Raw genomic sequence first — 14,290 nt, forward strand, 5'->3', positions numbered from 1 at the left:
AGATACACTGTTATTTGTGTGTTGGAATAAAATAATTAACATGCATTTTAATCATTTTCATTAATCCACATGACAATTGTAGAATTTATCTAGAAACTGATGTGGCTGCACCAAAATCATTTTCTTATTCAGTAATCATATAATATATATGATATAACTTTTTGAGAAATCAAATGAGAGCTATAAGATTTGAAGTAGTCCAATTGGAGCCAAACAGTCAATTTAATATTGTAGTAAAAGCATGACCTTTCCTTGTTGGGCCGTACCAACCCAAAATGACATGGCAAGGTCAAACCCTCTCAAGGTCGGATGACGGTCGGTTCAATCAAACTAACAGGAGGGAAAGAAAATCATGTGCAGCCACGTGTGGGACCCCATTTATCGTTACGTTTGTTTGAGATCAGCTGTATAGTGATCACACGTGTGAACTGCAAAGAAGAGGAGGGGATGAAGGGTATTTTGGTCCAAGACGAGGATGTGGTGGCCTACATTTGTTGTTGTAGTTGGTCAGGTTGGAAAACTCTGGTGGCGTCAACTTCGCTCTCAGCTGGCATTAATTGCCAGCCTGTACACAGCTGTTATCCACAGCCAGCTGTGCAAGAAATCCATTAAATATTTCTTCAACAAACTAGAGAGAGAAAGGGGAGATAAATAGCCTACTGAGCTAGAGAGAGAATAGCGTTAGAATTCTGAATTTCAGTTAACGGAGAAAGAGAGACTGAGACAGTGTTTGGTATGCCAGCGAAGGCACATTGCCGCGGCTTCTTTCCCTGTCAGAGTCACTAGGCAGTGAAGGAGCCATAGAAGGGCAGCCATAGCCATGGATCCATGTCCTTTCGTGCGCGTAACAGTAGAGAATTTGGCATTGAAAATACCTGTGGCTTCAAAGCCCGCTAGCTCTGTTGTTCACCCATCCTCGTCGCCTTGCTTCTGCAAGATCAAGCTTAATCACTTTCCAATTCAGACTGCTGTTGTTCCGTACATCTTGCCGGAGAGTATATTTCCTGACGGCCAGCACCAGGCATTGTCGGCTGCGTTTCACTTGAGCAAGTCTGATCTTGACCGGCTCGCTGCGAAATCTATTTTCGGTGGGAAACCGTGCTTGAAAATCTCAATCTACACCGGCAGGAGAGGGACGACCTGCGGTGTTAACTCTGGAAGATTACTAGGGAGGGTAACGGTGCCGTTGGATCTGGCGGGAACGGAATCTAAGGCTTGTGTGTTTCACAATGGTTGGATTTCTGTAGGAAAGAACTCCAAAGGATCCTCTGCTCTGTTTCACTTGAATGTGAAGGCGGAGCCCGACCCGAGATTCGTGTTCCAGTTCGACGGCGAGCCTGAGTGTAGTCCTCAAATATTCCAGATTCAGGGGAATATCAGGCAACCAGTTTTCACTTGCAAGTTTAGCTTCAGGAGCACCGGTGACCGGAACCAGATTTCAAGGTTAGTCACCAGTTATTTGTTTATTATAGTTTAATTATCAAATAACTTTTTAGGTGATTCTCCATGTCTGATTCTCCTTTCTTTTTCTCCAAGTCGTTTTTGCTAATTATTTCGTTACTTGTCACAGATCGTTACCTACGGAGTCGAGCGGTTCAAGGGGATGGCTCAGCTCATTTGGAAACGAAAGAGAGCGACCTGGAAAGGAACGGAAAGGATGGTCTATAACGGTCCACGACCTCTCCGGCTCTCCAGTTGCAGCAGCTTCAATGGTCACTCCATTTGTGGCCTCTCCCGGCTCAGACCGGGTCAGTCGGTCCAACCCTGGGTCCTGGCTCATACTCCGACCCGGCGATGGGACTTGGAAGCCATGGGGTCGGCTTGAGGCGTGGCGCGAGCGTGGTGCCTCTGACGGACTCGGTTACCGATTCGAGCTAATCCCGGACAACAATGGAGGCATGGGTGCGGCCGGCATTCTACTATCGGAGTCCACACTTAGTTCCCACAAGGGAGGCAAGTTTGTCATCGACCTTGGCGCCAATACTAACAGCCGAGCCAAGCCGAGCAGCGGCACATCACCTGCGTGCAGCCCGAGAGGCAGCGGAGATCACGGTTACGGCTTGTGGCCATACTATATGTACAGAGGGTTTGTAATGTCGGCCAGGGTGGAAGGAGAAGGAAAGTGCAGTAAGTCCTGTGTGGAGGTGGGTGTCCAGCACGTGAACTGCACGGAGGATGCAGCTGCTTTCGTGGCTTTAGCTGCAGCCATTGATCTTAGCATGGATGCTTGCAGGCTTTTCTCTCAACGGCTGAGGAAAGAGCTGTGTCAGCAGAATGACGTGCTTCGCTGATAGGTCGTCGTTTTATGTTCCCTTTCAAAATTTTAATATTTGAGTGGGGTGTTTTTTTTTTAACACCATTGTAGTAAATAGCCTTACTACCACTAAGTACTAACTGTGTACAGTTTGGGGGAAGATTAGACAGACAAGTTTTGTTTTTACTTGTTTGGCTTTGTTAACTTTTGTTCTCTGAACTCTGAAGGGGGCAGTGACTATTTTACAGTGACACTAAATTCAAACTAAAGGTCGTGTGGTGGGGGCAAAGACAATGTGGGTACTTGGTTGGCTACACATGGGTCCTCTTGACCTTGTTGAGAACAGTTGTAAAGTCTGGACTTATTTAACCATCAAGACATTTTTGTTTGGAATTTTCTAGATTGATTGTGATTATAGATGACTTGGCGAATGAATATTTGTAGGCACGTTAATGGTGGCGGGCCTTGCAAGCTTTTTGTTGGAAAGTGAGGCGTAACGTGCCATGGCATAGCAGGGTCCGTCTGTATGACGCTGTAGTCGTTGCCTGGTACCATACACATAACGGGACTTGATACGAATCTCACATTTAAAAGATGTGAGTAAGTCCATCTCCTAATAATCAATTGTAGACGGATTCGATTTATCTACAAGAACTGATAATCTCAAAGCTAATTTGCTTGATGAGAGGTTAGCTGACATTTTACTAGTAATTGTAGTATTGATTGGTTACAGGGGAAAAAATTAAAAAGAAGAAGAAGGTAATGCTTAAAATTAAAATGCTAGCTAATAGCCTGAAGGGCACAATTAAACTAAAAAAATTAATTAAATTCCTTGTTTTTTAATACTACAAAATTGAAAATTCTAGAAACGTCAGAAGTCCACATGCGACCGGCTTTAATATTGGTCTTTCGTTCAAATTGTTCCAAATCTGCATTTTAAGCAATTGATCTTGGCGCTACGACCAGATTTAGCTAGGTCAAGTCTCAGAAACACCGGAGCGAATCGGTTGCGTAGGAGAATGAAGCTGTTGGGATGGTGGTTGATGTTGGTCGGTTCGCTCCGATTGGCCTCTGTTTGGTTCGGATTCTTCGACATTTGGGCTCTTAGGCTCGCCGTCTTCTCCAACACAACTAGTGAGCTTCTCTCTCTCTCTCTCTTACTGTCGATTCTGCATAATCTTTTCGGATTTTTTATTTGTTTTCTTTGTTAATCATAGTTTCAAGTTAAATTGGAAGCCTAGAGTAGATACACTGGATTTAGATCTCGAAGACAGAATTCGTAATTTCGTGAGAACAATCTCATCGAATGAAGAGAAGTAATAGATTTCGTTCATGTTAAGAAACTGGCGGATCCGTTATTGTGGACCTAGAGACATGGTGTTGTGTGTGTTTGTGCGTGAATGCGTGGATTTGTTCGTGAATCAAGATTCAAGAGAGATTGTGTCAGCAGTTGAATAGGTTTAAGGAGAAGATCCCTAAATCTTGAGATTTGTAGAATAATAGATAATTCTATGCATAGGCCTAAGTAGGATCACTCAATGAAGCATTTATGAGTGGAAATCGTGTACTGGTTAGTTTTTGATTTTTTATCCTCCCTTCATGTTCTAGTGGATCTGAGATTTTTGTTACAAGAGTCTGGATTTTGTTAAGTATTATGTGTACAATGGCTGTTAAAAATTTGCTTTTATATTGAATGTTATATATAATGAAATGCTGGATGAGAAAGATGAGAGAATTATGTCTGCCATCAGTCAATGTAGCATAACCAAGGAAGTGCACCATTATGGATTCTAATGGTTAAGACAAGTAGATGGCCTTAGATTCTCAAGCAATACGGTGGCCAAAAAGATAGTCCCATGAATCCTCGAACCTGCAAACTGGTTCTTTTGGTGGCACCAAATTCAAATATGCGAATTTTGAAGCAAAAGATTTGCTCCACATATATAGTAAGTCAAGAATAGCATGTGACTGCACATGTTGAACATGAGAAGGGGAATGTATTTGTGAAGGATTCTAGTTTTGGAGATTGGCCAACTGTTGAGCACAATGTGGATTTGCTTTCTGGATGTTGTAAGTTAATTTATGTGGTGCTTGTGTGTGCATTGGTATGTTTAAAATAAAATATTTCTAGGTACATTGATGTATGAAATGATGGTGAATATCAAATAACATGAGTTCTAACTCTATGGAATTTGCTTTGTCTGCCCAAGAAAGATTGCACAATCTTGTTTTGGGATCATGGACCAGATTACAGATTTGATCAGTGGGAAATGGATTTTGCATCAATTGTGAAAAAAGCTTTACATTGTTGGATTTCTAGAAGAATAATACATTAGGTGAAAGCGTGAAACATAATTTATTTTTCTGCAATGTGGATTTCTTCCCTGGATGTTGCCATACTGTTTTATGGATGCATGTATGAGTGTTGTATGTGAAGCGTCTAATCATGTTAGAATTGAAGGTTGATGATAGGTGTAAACTGAAACAGTTGCAAATACTTGATGAGAAAGTTTATTCATGTGTACCTTTTCATTTATTTGTCTTACCATCAAAGGTAGAATGACTGACTGGGCAGGACTAGAAATATTTTAGAAATTTTCGATATTGTTGTTTGATAGGTTCGAAATTCGATTTTATGGTTCCCCTTCACTTTGATGTTTTGCCCTTGGATCAGAGATACTTGGTGGAGATTCTGGATCATTATTATCTTTTGTACAGATAATTATTATATTTTGCAATAAGATGGGGGTTATAACAGTTGTTTTTGGAATGATGCTTGGATAGAATGAAAAGAGTGATAGTTTGACAACGTGGAGATGTCTATATCTGTATTTCAATGACAAAACCAAGGAAGATACAAGATTGAGGATTTTGAGGGGAGAATCCAAAGAAAAATATATTAAATTGTAGATATCAGGAAATAGTAATGAAAGAAATGCAAATGCTGAGCATATTGGATCTTGGATTTAGCAGTGGCAAAAAATTGAGAATGTTAGATTTTCAAGCTATGCAATAACCAAAAAGGAATTCCTGCAGCAGAATGAGAATTTGTACCCATGAGCCTGCAATTAAGTTCTTTTGGTGCACATGCATCTTTGGAAGCAAAATGCTTTTCCAGGGCCATAGGGTGCAAGAGAAGATTTGTGCATGCAATTATTAAATAAGAGGCAATGGACTTTATCTTTGTGATACAATAGCATGTAAAAGTAGATACTGAGTAGAATGAAAGGGGGGAATGTATTTAACCAAGGTTGGATACTCACCAAGTTAATAACTTGACTTGCTTAGCACAATGTAGATTTGTTCATGCAATTATTAAATAAGAGGTAACGAACTTTATCTTTGTGATACAATAGCATGTAAAAGTAGATACTGAGTAGAATGAAAGGTGGGGGGGGGGGGGCAATGTATTTAACCAAGGTTGGATACTCACCGAGTTAATAACTTGACTTGCTTAGCACAATGTAGATTTGTTCCCTACTTGTTGCAACTTGGTTTTTATCGTGCTTGTATCTGCATTGATATATTTAGTGAGATTTTGATTAGTGCATGGATCTTTGGAGTGTGGTGAATGTCAAATCCATGAAGGGATTTCACAGTTAAAAATTTAGTTTGGTGATAAAACATATTGTCATATTCAGCTCTTGTTGGCTTTCAACTTTTTCCTGTGACACATCATTAGAAAAGCGTGCTTTCTTTTGAAGGATTAATACTATGCAATTTGAAAATTGACATGTTATCAGGTCGAAGTAAAATTCACTTTTACTTTTGTTTGAATGGAATTAGAATTTACTTTAACCACGTAGAGAATCCGTTCCTCACGGAAGTAGTAAGAAAGCATTTGATTGCTTGACCGGTGGTGAAAATTTTCAATAGAACTTAATCTTACTGGAAGCTGGTGCAATGGTACATCTCAGCTATGTGTCATGAGCTACCAGGGTGGCAAAAAAAAAAGGTTTAAGCTTAATAAGACCATTTGGCTTACCTAAGATAAGCCTCTGTCAATAGTAATGCTTGCTCTGAAAAATTTTCCTCTGAACTCTTGTTACAATAATACCATGAGTTGTAACCTTTAAAGACAAAGGATTCGAGACGCTCGCTCAAAATTACTGACCCCTTTTTTGTCTATACTTAAGGATGTGTTACAAAAAGGCTTTCTAAACTAATACCCATTGCTTGTAGAATTGTTCTGGGTTGGTGATGCATATTTGAGAACATTCTTCATGTTGTATGATCTGTAATGACATGAATGTTTCTTGGTTAAAAAGATAAAATTACTACTTAGTACCTTGCTGTTTATGGTGGGTAGAGTTATGGCTACCTGTCTTCTTGTTGTATACCCTGCATAAGGTGGAAACTATACCCAGCACCACAGCAGTTATGCTGGGTGCTGTAATTTTAAATTTATTTAAGGTACACAATGTTCAATACTTCAAGCTTCTTTGTGATCTTTAAGTTCGATTGATAAGAGCATTTGACTTCCACAATTAGTTGTTATTGCATGATACCTTAGATGAAATGGAACAATAGGCACCATGAGATGGAAGTATGCCCATCAGAAATCAGAGCACTGGACCATTTGTAAATTAAGAAAAAAAATTACAATTGTCTACCAGTGTAATGATTGGCCTATTTAATTATGGCATTATTTATTTTTTCCTTTGCTTTTAGTAGATAACATGCTATACTCAATCCTGATTTGTTACCTTCCTTTTTGTTTCTTATACATGTAGTGACTGACGTTCATGGGAGGACGTTTGGAGTTTGGACACTTCTGACTTGCACTCTTTGCTTTCTTTGTGCATTTAACCTCGATAACAAGCCCCTCTATATGGCAACCTTTTTATCCTTCATCTATGCCTTTGGACATTTCTTAACTGAATACCTAGTATACAACACAATGGCTTTGGCAAATCTGACTACCGTCGGCATCTTTGCGGGTATGCATATATTACCTTGAACTTTCGAAAAATTTATTTAATAAATCACTTTCTTCTCCTCTGTATTGGAACAAGGCCTGATATACTTTCCTTGATGTTGCCAATTTATCTCATACACTGTCAATTAGGAGTTAGGAAAGGCTCCAATTCTTAGCTACAATTCTCCCCCAAACCACGATTTATCATGATTTTTTTAGATGACATATTAGAGTTAGCAAGTTGGGAGTTAGTAATTATGGTTTAGAGTTTATGATTTAGGGTTTAGCTTTTAGGGTTCAAGATTTAGAACTTATAAAAAAAAAAGTTCTAAGATTTAGATTTTTTTTTGAAATTTACTATATTTTGTCATTATGAAGACTAAAATACTCATGAACACATTTTATTTAACACAGTTTTGGCCTTTGGGGTAGAAATGTAGCTAAAATTGTAGTTAAGAATTGAAGCCCCTATCCCGTCAGTCATCGAGTGATCCGTTGTTTCCTTCTATGTTCTTTTTAACAGGCACATCTATAGTTTGGATGCTGTTGCAGTGGAAGGTGCACCAAAAAGTCCATTCTAAGCATTCTTGAAATTGATTGACGTGGTTCTAGTGCTCCATCCATTTTTCTTCCTGGTAGGACAGATCTTTTGCTAACTGGTTATATTTTTGCAAACTCACTTTCTTTAGCGGCACTCACTCCAGCTTATGTTTATGATTTAATTACCAAGTTTTGCAGCTCTCTGTTCTTTTACCAGACTGAAATCTAAATGATATTGCTCTATGTGATAGCCCCCTTCCTTGTACTCCTCTCTCTCTCTTGCATTAACTTTTTAGGTTCACTCTTTCACGGGCCTGCAAAATTTTTGCTGCTAAAATGGTATTGCATTCCAATCCTAGGTTTTCTGATTTCTCCATGTTGGCACAGGTTTCTGCTTTGAGTTAATTGTTAAGGCCTCTGCAACCACCTGGCTCTTGTGCAAACCAGAGTTGCAATATGAAGATTAATCAGTTCAACAAATTGTATAACTGAACTCAACCATCACAAAGACACAAATGGCTACGCTTTTAATCCTTCACACTCTCTTACGATCAGGCACTAAATCAGGATACAAGTCCAGCCCATTTTATCTTCTACGAGGCCCATTTGTATATTTCGAAGGATGGAGAAGAGATGCCGAGAGATGTTACCCAGTCCACTTTCTCTATAAGACACTCTGCACAGCAGAACATGAAACCTTATGAGACGGCGCTGAGAAGGGAAATAGGTTCGTGCACAATTTCAATTTAATGTACTACTTTCTGGTTTCTAGCACAGATGAACTTCACGTTTTTTTTTTTTAACTTGAAAGACCCAACCCAATGGTCACTCTGTGATTCATGGGCTCGTTTTAAGCTCGAGATGACCGCCTCCGCCTAGGATAGGGCTCTAACCTCCCTCCCAATAAGCGGGCACACTGCACATGCTATCCCTTGGCCCATGGAATCCATAAAATCCCAAGCAATTATGTCCCATTAGCTCAAACACCAGACCTGAGGGATAAGCCCGACGATATAATTATTAGGATAATGTCAAATTGTTACCGATGAACTTCACCCTAAATTGTCCACCTAACTATAAAGTATTATACGTGAGAATGAGACAGTCATTTAAATATTATACGTGAGAACTAGACGGTCATTTAAGTAGTGAGATCCCTGTATCCCTGGAAATTGCTAATATTTCGGGTATAACTGTATAACCAAATGAGAAAATGTGCGTTCAAATTGAAAGAAGTGCTTGTTTCTAAACCAAAGGTAGAGTGCATGAAATTCGTTAGCTCGTATTAACGGGATTTTGAAGAAAGTGGTTATCCATTTTTAAGAAGTGGGCATTTTGTCAGATTTCATAATACGGGGGGTGGCCTTTGCCAAAGTTGAGGGGTCGGTATGGATATTTCTCCTAATATTTCTGTTAATCAAAGTGAATAAAAGGAGGTATTACGGCCTGAACTGAGTTTTGGGGAACCAGAATCGAGATCTTACCTTTTTCCCTTGTAAGTTATACTACCCACATGCAGTAAACAAATAGCATTTCCGGTGCAGAAAACTTCATCAGCTTCAAACAATTCCTCAATCGCTACAGGCCGCTCCTCAACCTATTTAGTATAGCGGGAGACCTAAATCAGATATTCCTTAAAATTCATTGGCTTAGTGCAGAGAGAACAACTCAAAACGTGATAGTAATTATACAAACTCAAAACTTCAGAGATACTAGGATCCATGAAATACAAAGGAAAAGACACTTCACATCAATGAAACAGTTGAGAGAACTCTAATGGCCAGCAAGATGCCTGTTCTGGAATATTGTCAATTAAAAAGGTTGCCTACAACATTAGTTGAACTTCTATTTTTTTAGAACATAATTTTCAACATGATGAATGATTAATTACACTGGCAAAGCCTATGTGATAGAGGTACCTGATTAAATAACTCTACATTTTGGTGTTTAGTGAATAAAACAAATGCTGGTTGGGCATATGGATTGGGTTGGAAATTCGGCAGCTAAGATTGACAGAGGCCATTGGTTCCTGGAAGTGAAAAAAGTATAAAGGATGTACTATGAAGACGAACAACACTTAAAACAATCCTATGAAATGAGCTGCACGGGCTTCCGGCCTTTATAAGAATGTGAAGGAACTCTTGAGAGAGCTTTTAGATCTTAGCAACAACCAATATCTCAGCTACCATTGATAAGTACTAAACAGAGACTTTATGAATCAACTTTCGCTCATTCATTATTCATCTTTAGTCACCTAAAAATAAATATACCTGGAATCCTTCTGTAGGGGCAATTTCAATGATGCTTTTTCTTGTAATTCCAGGAAGAACTGTCCCACTGAGCTCTGGTGTGATGATTGTTTTGTCCTACGAGCTCAGAGCAAACAAAAAACATCAGAAGGTAAAGAATGCGACAGTAATTTGGACATTACTTCTGTACAGTGTCATCACATTGGCTAGTACAGTTGCCTTTTGTTATATGCTGGCGCACAGCAAGGAACATCATGTAACAAGGAATCACAAAACCAAAAACAAAACCAAACCAAAGCAAATATGCCAATACACATAAGATGAGAGGCACTATGATGTAAAACATCTCGTTCATATTACTTTTACTCGTTGACTATATTCATGGTATCAAGCAACTAAAGGGCAAAGGATTAGTACAATAGAAGTATAGAACAATATAAATTAATGAAAAAGCACAAAAGTAGTAGCCCATTTCCACAAATAATTCAGTTACATATCTAAAACAAAATATAGGGCTGAGTTGTTAAATTATAACCAGGCAAACGCAAACCATGGTTATGACAATCCAGGAAGATAAATTTGACTATTGTTCAGTTATTACCAGGAAAGTGCAAACCAAAATTCTTTCTCACTCCATTCCTTATGATGAATGCAAGACTTCAAGGGGCAGCACGACATACGACTAACATAGATTTGAAAGCCGGTTAAACATATTTCCAGAACTTCCAGAGACATTTTATAAGACAGTCACATTGAAAGAAGACTTTAAATAAGAGTACAAGACAATGACTGGAGAGACTACTTTTGAAAGTAATTTTAATTTGCTCCCCAAGGTATGACGGAGAATTCAAATAGTAAATGTTTTCTCCAGTATGGTGCAATTGATAGAAAATATCAAATTATATGACAATAAGAAACTTTTGAGCCGAATAAGCAACATCTTTTGTACTTAAAACTTAAAAGCTTCTTAAGCTGCCCCGTTGCAAGGTTCAGCAGAATTCAGCTTAGGGAATTGATTATATCATAAGTTCGTTTATGTATTCCCACTTCCCAGGCATATATGGAGCTAAGCAATAGGCATCCCATAGACTATTTTCTAGGTTAGGTAATATTAGAGATTGAAAATGTACCTTGACAACAAAAATGTTACCAGTAGAAACCTCTTCCAAATATCGTTTGTGAACAGCATCAAGGTATATAACATCGGAAAAGCCATTTGCTTTAGCTCTAGCCTGTGCCTTCGTAATCTGTAAAAGAAAAGGTTGACTTCTACATTGCAGACTTTTTAAAAGATATGCACTGCCCTGCCCATCTTGAGAACAAAGTTAATCAATGGTCTTATACCTAACTGTAATCATAAACACTCAACATCGTTAATATGCAAGTCATCTGCATTTTACATGTAGGAAAAGAGATCTAAGTCCAATACAATGCACAAATAGCTTACAGAAGCATAGTTTCCAATAGCCTTGATGCCTCCAACTCCACCTGGTGTAGCACGATGAATATCATTTTCAACCACCAGATCGATTGGTTTTATACCTCCCTGTCATCATTAAATAAATTGAACATTGTTATATGTGAAAAATAATAATACTCAACATATTGAACAAGAAGAACAGTTAATGTAAATAATTAAAATTGGATGACTAATGGTCTAATACTTTCCAGAATACATAGTTTGACATGATTTGTAGTTATCCGGTAAATTCAGCTGGTGCAATATTTTACAGGGAAATCGCGATCGTGAAGCATGCACTAAAACAAAAAACATGAAGGTATGCATATGAAAACAAGAAATTTTGAAAACATACCTCAAAATAGTTACCAACTGGAGTGACATAAATTAGAAAGACGAATTCAGTAGCTGGTGTTACACTAAGAACACTCCCACTACCCATGAGCAGAGGTCGTATGTGAAGGAACCCGTTATTTGGAGGTGGTACCTGGAGTGTGATACGGAGCTCTATGATAAGAACAATACAGTACAAACTACAAACTGTGAACATTTATGTTTTTTAATAACCAATATAATGTGGACTCACCCAACGTCTGTTTGCTAATACAGTAGCCTTTACAGCTTCTACAAACTGTTCAACAGTGGGTGCAGGCATGCATATTCTTTCCGCACCCAATCTCATTCGCAGCGCATTTTCCTAGGGACGAAATAGTATTATGGACTTGTCTTGCTTCTTTTGTGCTTTCAAATCTTCAATGATTCCCTAAATGCAAATATAAAATCCTAAATGAATCAATTGTTCAAATAAGAGTTATATGAGTGTTGTAAATGCAGAAAAATATCAGACGGATCCATTCCATAGAGCAAAAGAGTAATGGATTTCTGATGCCATCCATCAAAACCACAAAAGAAAATCAAGTTTTGTAAAAGCAATCTCAATGACAATTCAGCAAAACAGTGATGGGTTTCTTTAGTCGTTTTTCTTGACGAACAAAATTAAAGTCGAGGACAGAAAAGAGAATCATGATTTGGCTTGGCGTGGACCAAGACTTCACCATAGCAAGGTTCAGCAAAGTTAAGAACGAAAATTTGGATGTTACAGTAATGATACTAAAATTCAAATGCAGGGATCAGAAAACATACTACATCGTATGAGCAACGACATATCTGACCTGCCCATAGTTCAGGACGCAGGCCGATGGATTCAATTCAATGTTTCCAAAATGTTGTAATTCACCGTCCGAAAAATTCTCGCCACCAGAACATTTCATGATATACATATAGTCTGTTGGAATGGGATTGAATCCAAGATTGTCACACCTAATATCAGCCAATTCTTCAGATCTTTTGCTGTTGATTTAGAGAATTTCATCAACATCTCATCGCAGATGATTTAGATGAAATGATAACACATCGCAAAGCAAACAGTGGAGTGCTTGTACAAGAATTTAAAAAAAAAAATGGGAGCCTTATACTAATGCATGAATGAGTTCTGTCAATAAAAAGTACCAAGAATCACAATTGCCAAGATTTTCCCATACAACTATCCATAGAAGACCATGAGGTAGCATGATCCCAAGCAATGAACAAATCATAGAAGCAATAATGTAGGAAATAAGTAAAGTTTCTTCATACGGATGTGATTGTTTTGTCAACAGTCCAATAAGTAGAACTTTCTAATTTAAAATCATGGTTGAAACACCTTCTTCTGTATTTCACAGAGTACTTAATTTCATCCACTTCCTTTGCATTCGCGTTATATTGAGCTTCATTAACAGTCATTATTTGTCCCTGATCAAGAGGCATTGTTTACATCTGATCGTAACCACGGATATTTGTGCTAACTAGTTTAGCTGAGTTTTAAACTCACAGGAGCACATATATCTCCAAACTGAGATTCAAAATGCTTGTATCATGTATGCTCCCAATTAGATAGAAACTATGTTCTGTCCCGTCAAAACGCCAATACGTAGCATATAATTACAAATAATTGGTCAAAAGTAATCTCATATAAAAGAGCGCCAAAGCGTTAAAGCTCAAATTGATATCAAATTAATTTGAAAATCGCCACGAAAAGCCTAATTCCACAATCGAAAACGAATTTGCAGTTATCGCAGTTCATCAAAAGAATGTCGACACGATAACGAGCTAATAATTGAAATCGTCCAGAAAAACGTTAACGATTTACCTGGAATAGCGTGGTGGAGACGCTTGTCGCCTGGCAGGGAAACGCTTACAGGAAAGGAGGCCATGAGAGAAGCCTTCAAAACGAAACGGACCTTGTGCCTGCATATCAGGTGGAAAATGCGAAACATAAATAAATCTACCAAGAATCAAATTCAATGACGATGTAAATAGTGATTATCAGAGTGAGGAAGCGCCTGGAGAGATGAGGAGTGACGAATACTAGTGACAGAGTTGACGCAGTAGCAGGTGAATTTCGTAGTGACGAACAGAGCGTTCGCCATCTCCGTTGCTCTGTTTGCCCCGTGCTGGAGAACTCACGAGAATCTTGCTCTTGATTGTACGCAAGAGTGCAAGACGCAAGTAGGCAACGCGAGGTGAGGTTCATGTGTCACCGGATCTGTGACAGGTGGCATTAATGCTCTCCTTGAATTTGTGACAGGTGGCATTACCCTCAAATGTTTGTCCCGTGAGGGGAAGGCGCGAAGCTACCTAGCGTAGGCGTAGCTCCACTTTGTTGCCTTGTCGGTGATTTGGGCCCAGTCTGGGTTTAGCTTGATAAGGTTTTATAGTCTTGGGCCAGGCTTGTTATAAAGTTTCCTGGATCATATTGCTTGTGAAAGCCCATTACTGAAGTACAGTCTTAGGCCTGACCAAAAGCCCAGGATGTAAACGTTAGAGCCCTT

The 14,290-nt window shown here is 38.8% G+C and overlaps 2 protein-coding genes and 1 pseudogene across 5 annotated transcripts; 2 read left to right on the forward strand and 1 right to left on the reverse strand.

The window, feature by feature from the left end:
* Window positions 1–660: 660 nt before the first annotated feature.
* LOC120010822 lies at window positions 661–2,480 on the forward strand. Its single transcript, XM_038861705.1, has 2 exons — window positions 661–1,443; window positions 1,571–2,480. The coding sequence occupies exons 1-2, from the start codon at window positions 821–823 to the stop codon at window positions 2,289–2,291; spliced, it is 1,344 nt and encodes a 447-aa protein (XP_038717633.1). The 5' UTR covers window positions 661–820; the 3' UTR covers window positions 2,292–2,480.
* A 635-nt stretch (window positions 2,481–3,115) lies between these two features.
* Window positions 3,116–8,569, forward strand: LOC120010824 (ergosterol biosynthetic protein 28-like). Of its 4 annotated transcripts, XR_005470929.1 has the most exons (5): window positions 3,123–3,388; window positions 6,988–7,194; window positions 7,696–7,807; window positions 7,903–7,944; window positions 8,100–8,569. XR_005470929.1 is itself a non-coding variant. In XM_038861707.1 (4 exons), the coding sequence occupies exons 1-3, from the start codon at window positions 3,274–3,276 to the stop codon at window positions 8,177–8,179; spliced, it is 402 nt and encodes a 133-aa protein (XP_038717635.1). In that variant the 5' UTR covers window positions 3,116–3,273; the 3' UTR covers window positions 8,180–8,211; window positions 8,245–8,558. The 4 variants fall into 4 exon arrangements, 3 of the variants coding, with proteins under 3 accessions (XP_038717635.1, XP_038717634.1, XP_038717636.1); XM_038861707.1 differs by lacking the exons at window positions 7,696–7,807; window positions 7,903–7,944 and having other exon boundaries at window positions 3,116–3,388; window positions 8,100–8,211; window positions 8,245–8,558; XM_038861708.1 differs by lacking the exon at window positions 7,903–7,944 and having other exon boundaries at window positions 8,100–8,558.
* On the reverse strand, window positions 8,176–14,013 carry LOC120010823 (annotated as a pseudogene).
* Between the last annotated feature and the right edge of the window lie 277 nt (window positions 14,014–14,290).

This window comes from Tripterygium wilfordii, chromosome 12 (assembly GCF_013401445.1).
Source record: "Tripterygium wilfordii isolate XIE 37 chromosome 12, ASM1340144v1, whole genome shotgun sequence".
NCBI classification, from domain to species: domain Eukaryota; kingdom Viridiplantae; phylum Streptophyta; class Magnoliopsida; order Celastrales; family Celastraceae; genus Tripterygium; species Tripterygium wilfordii.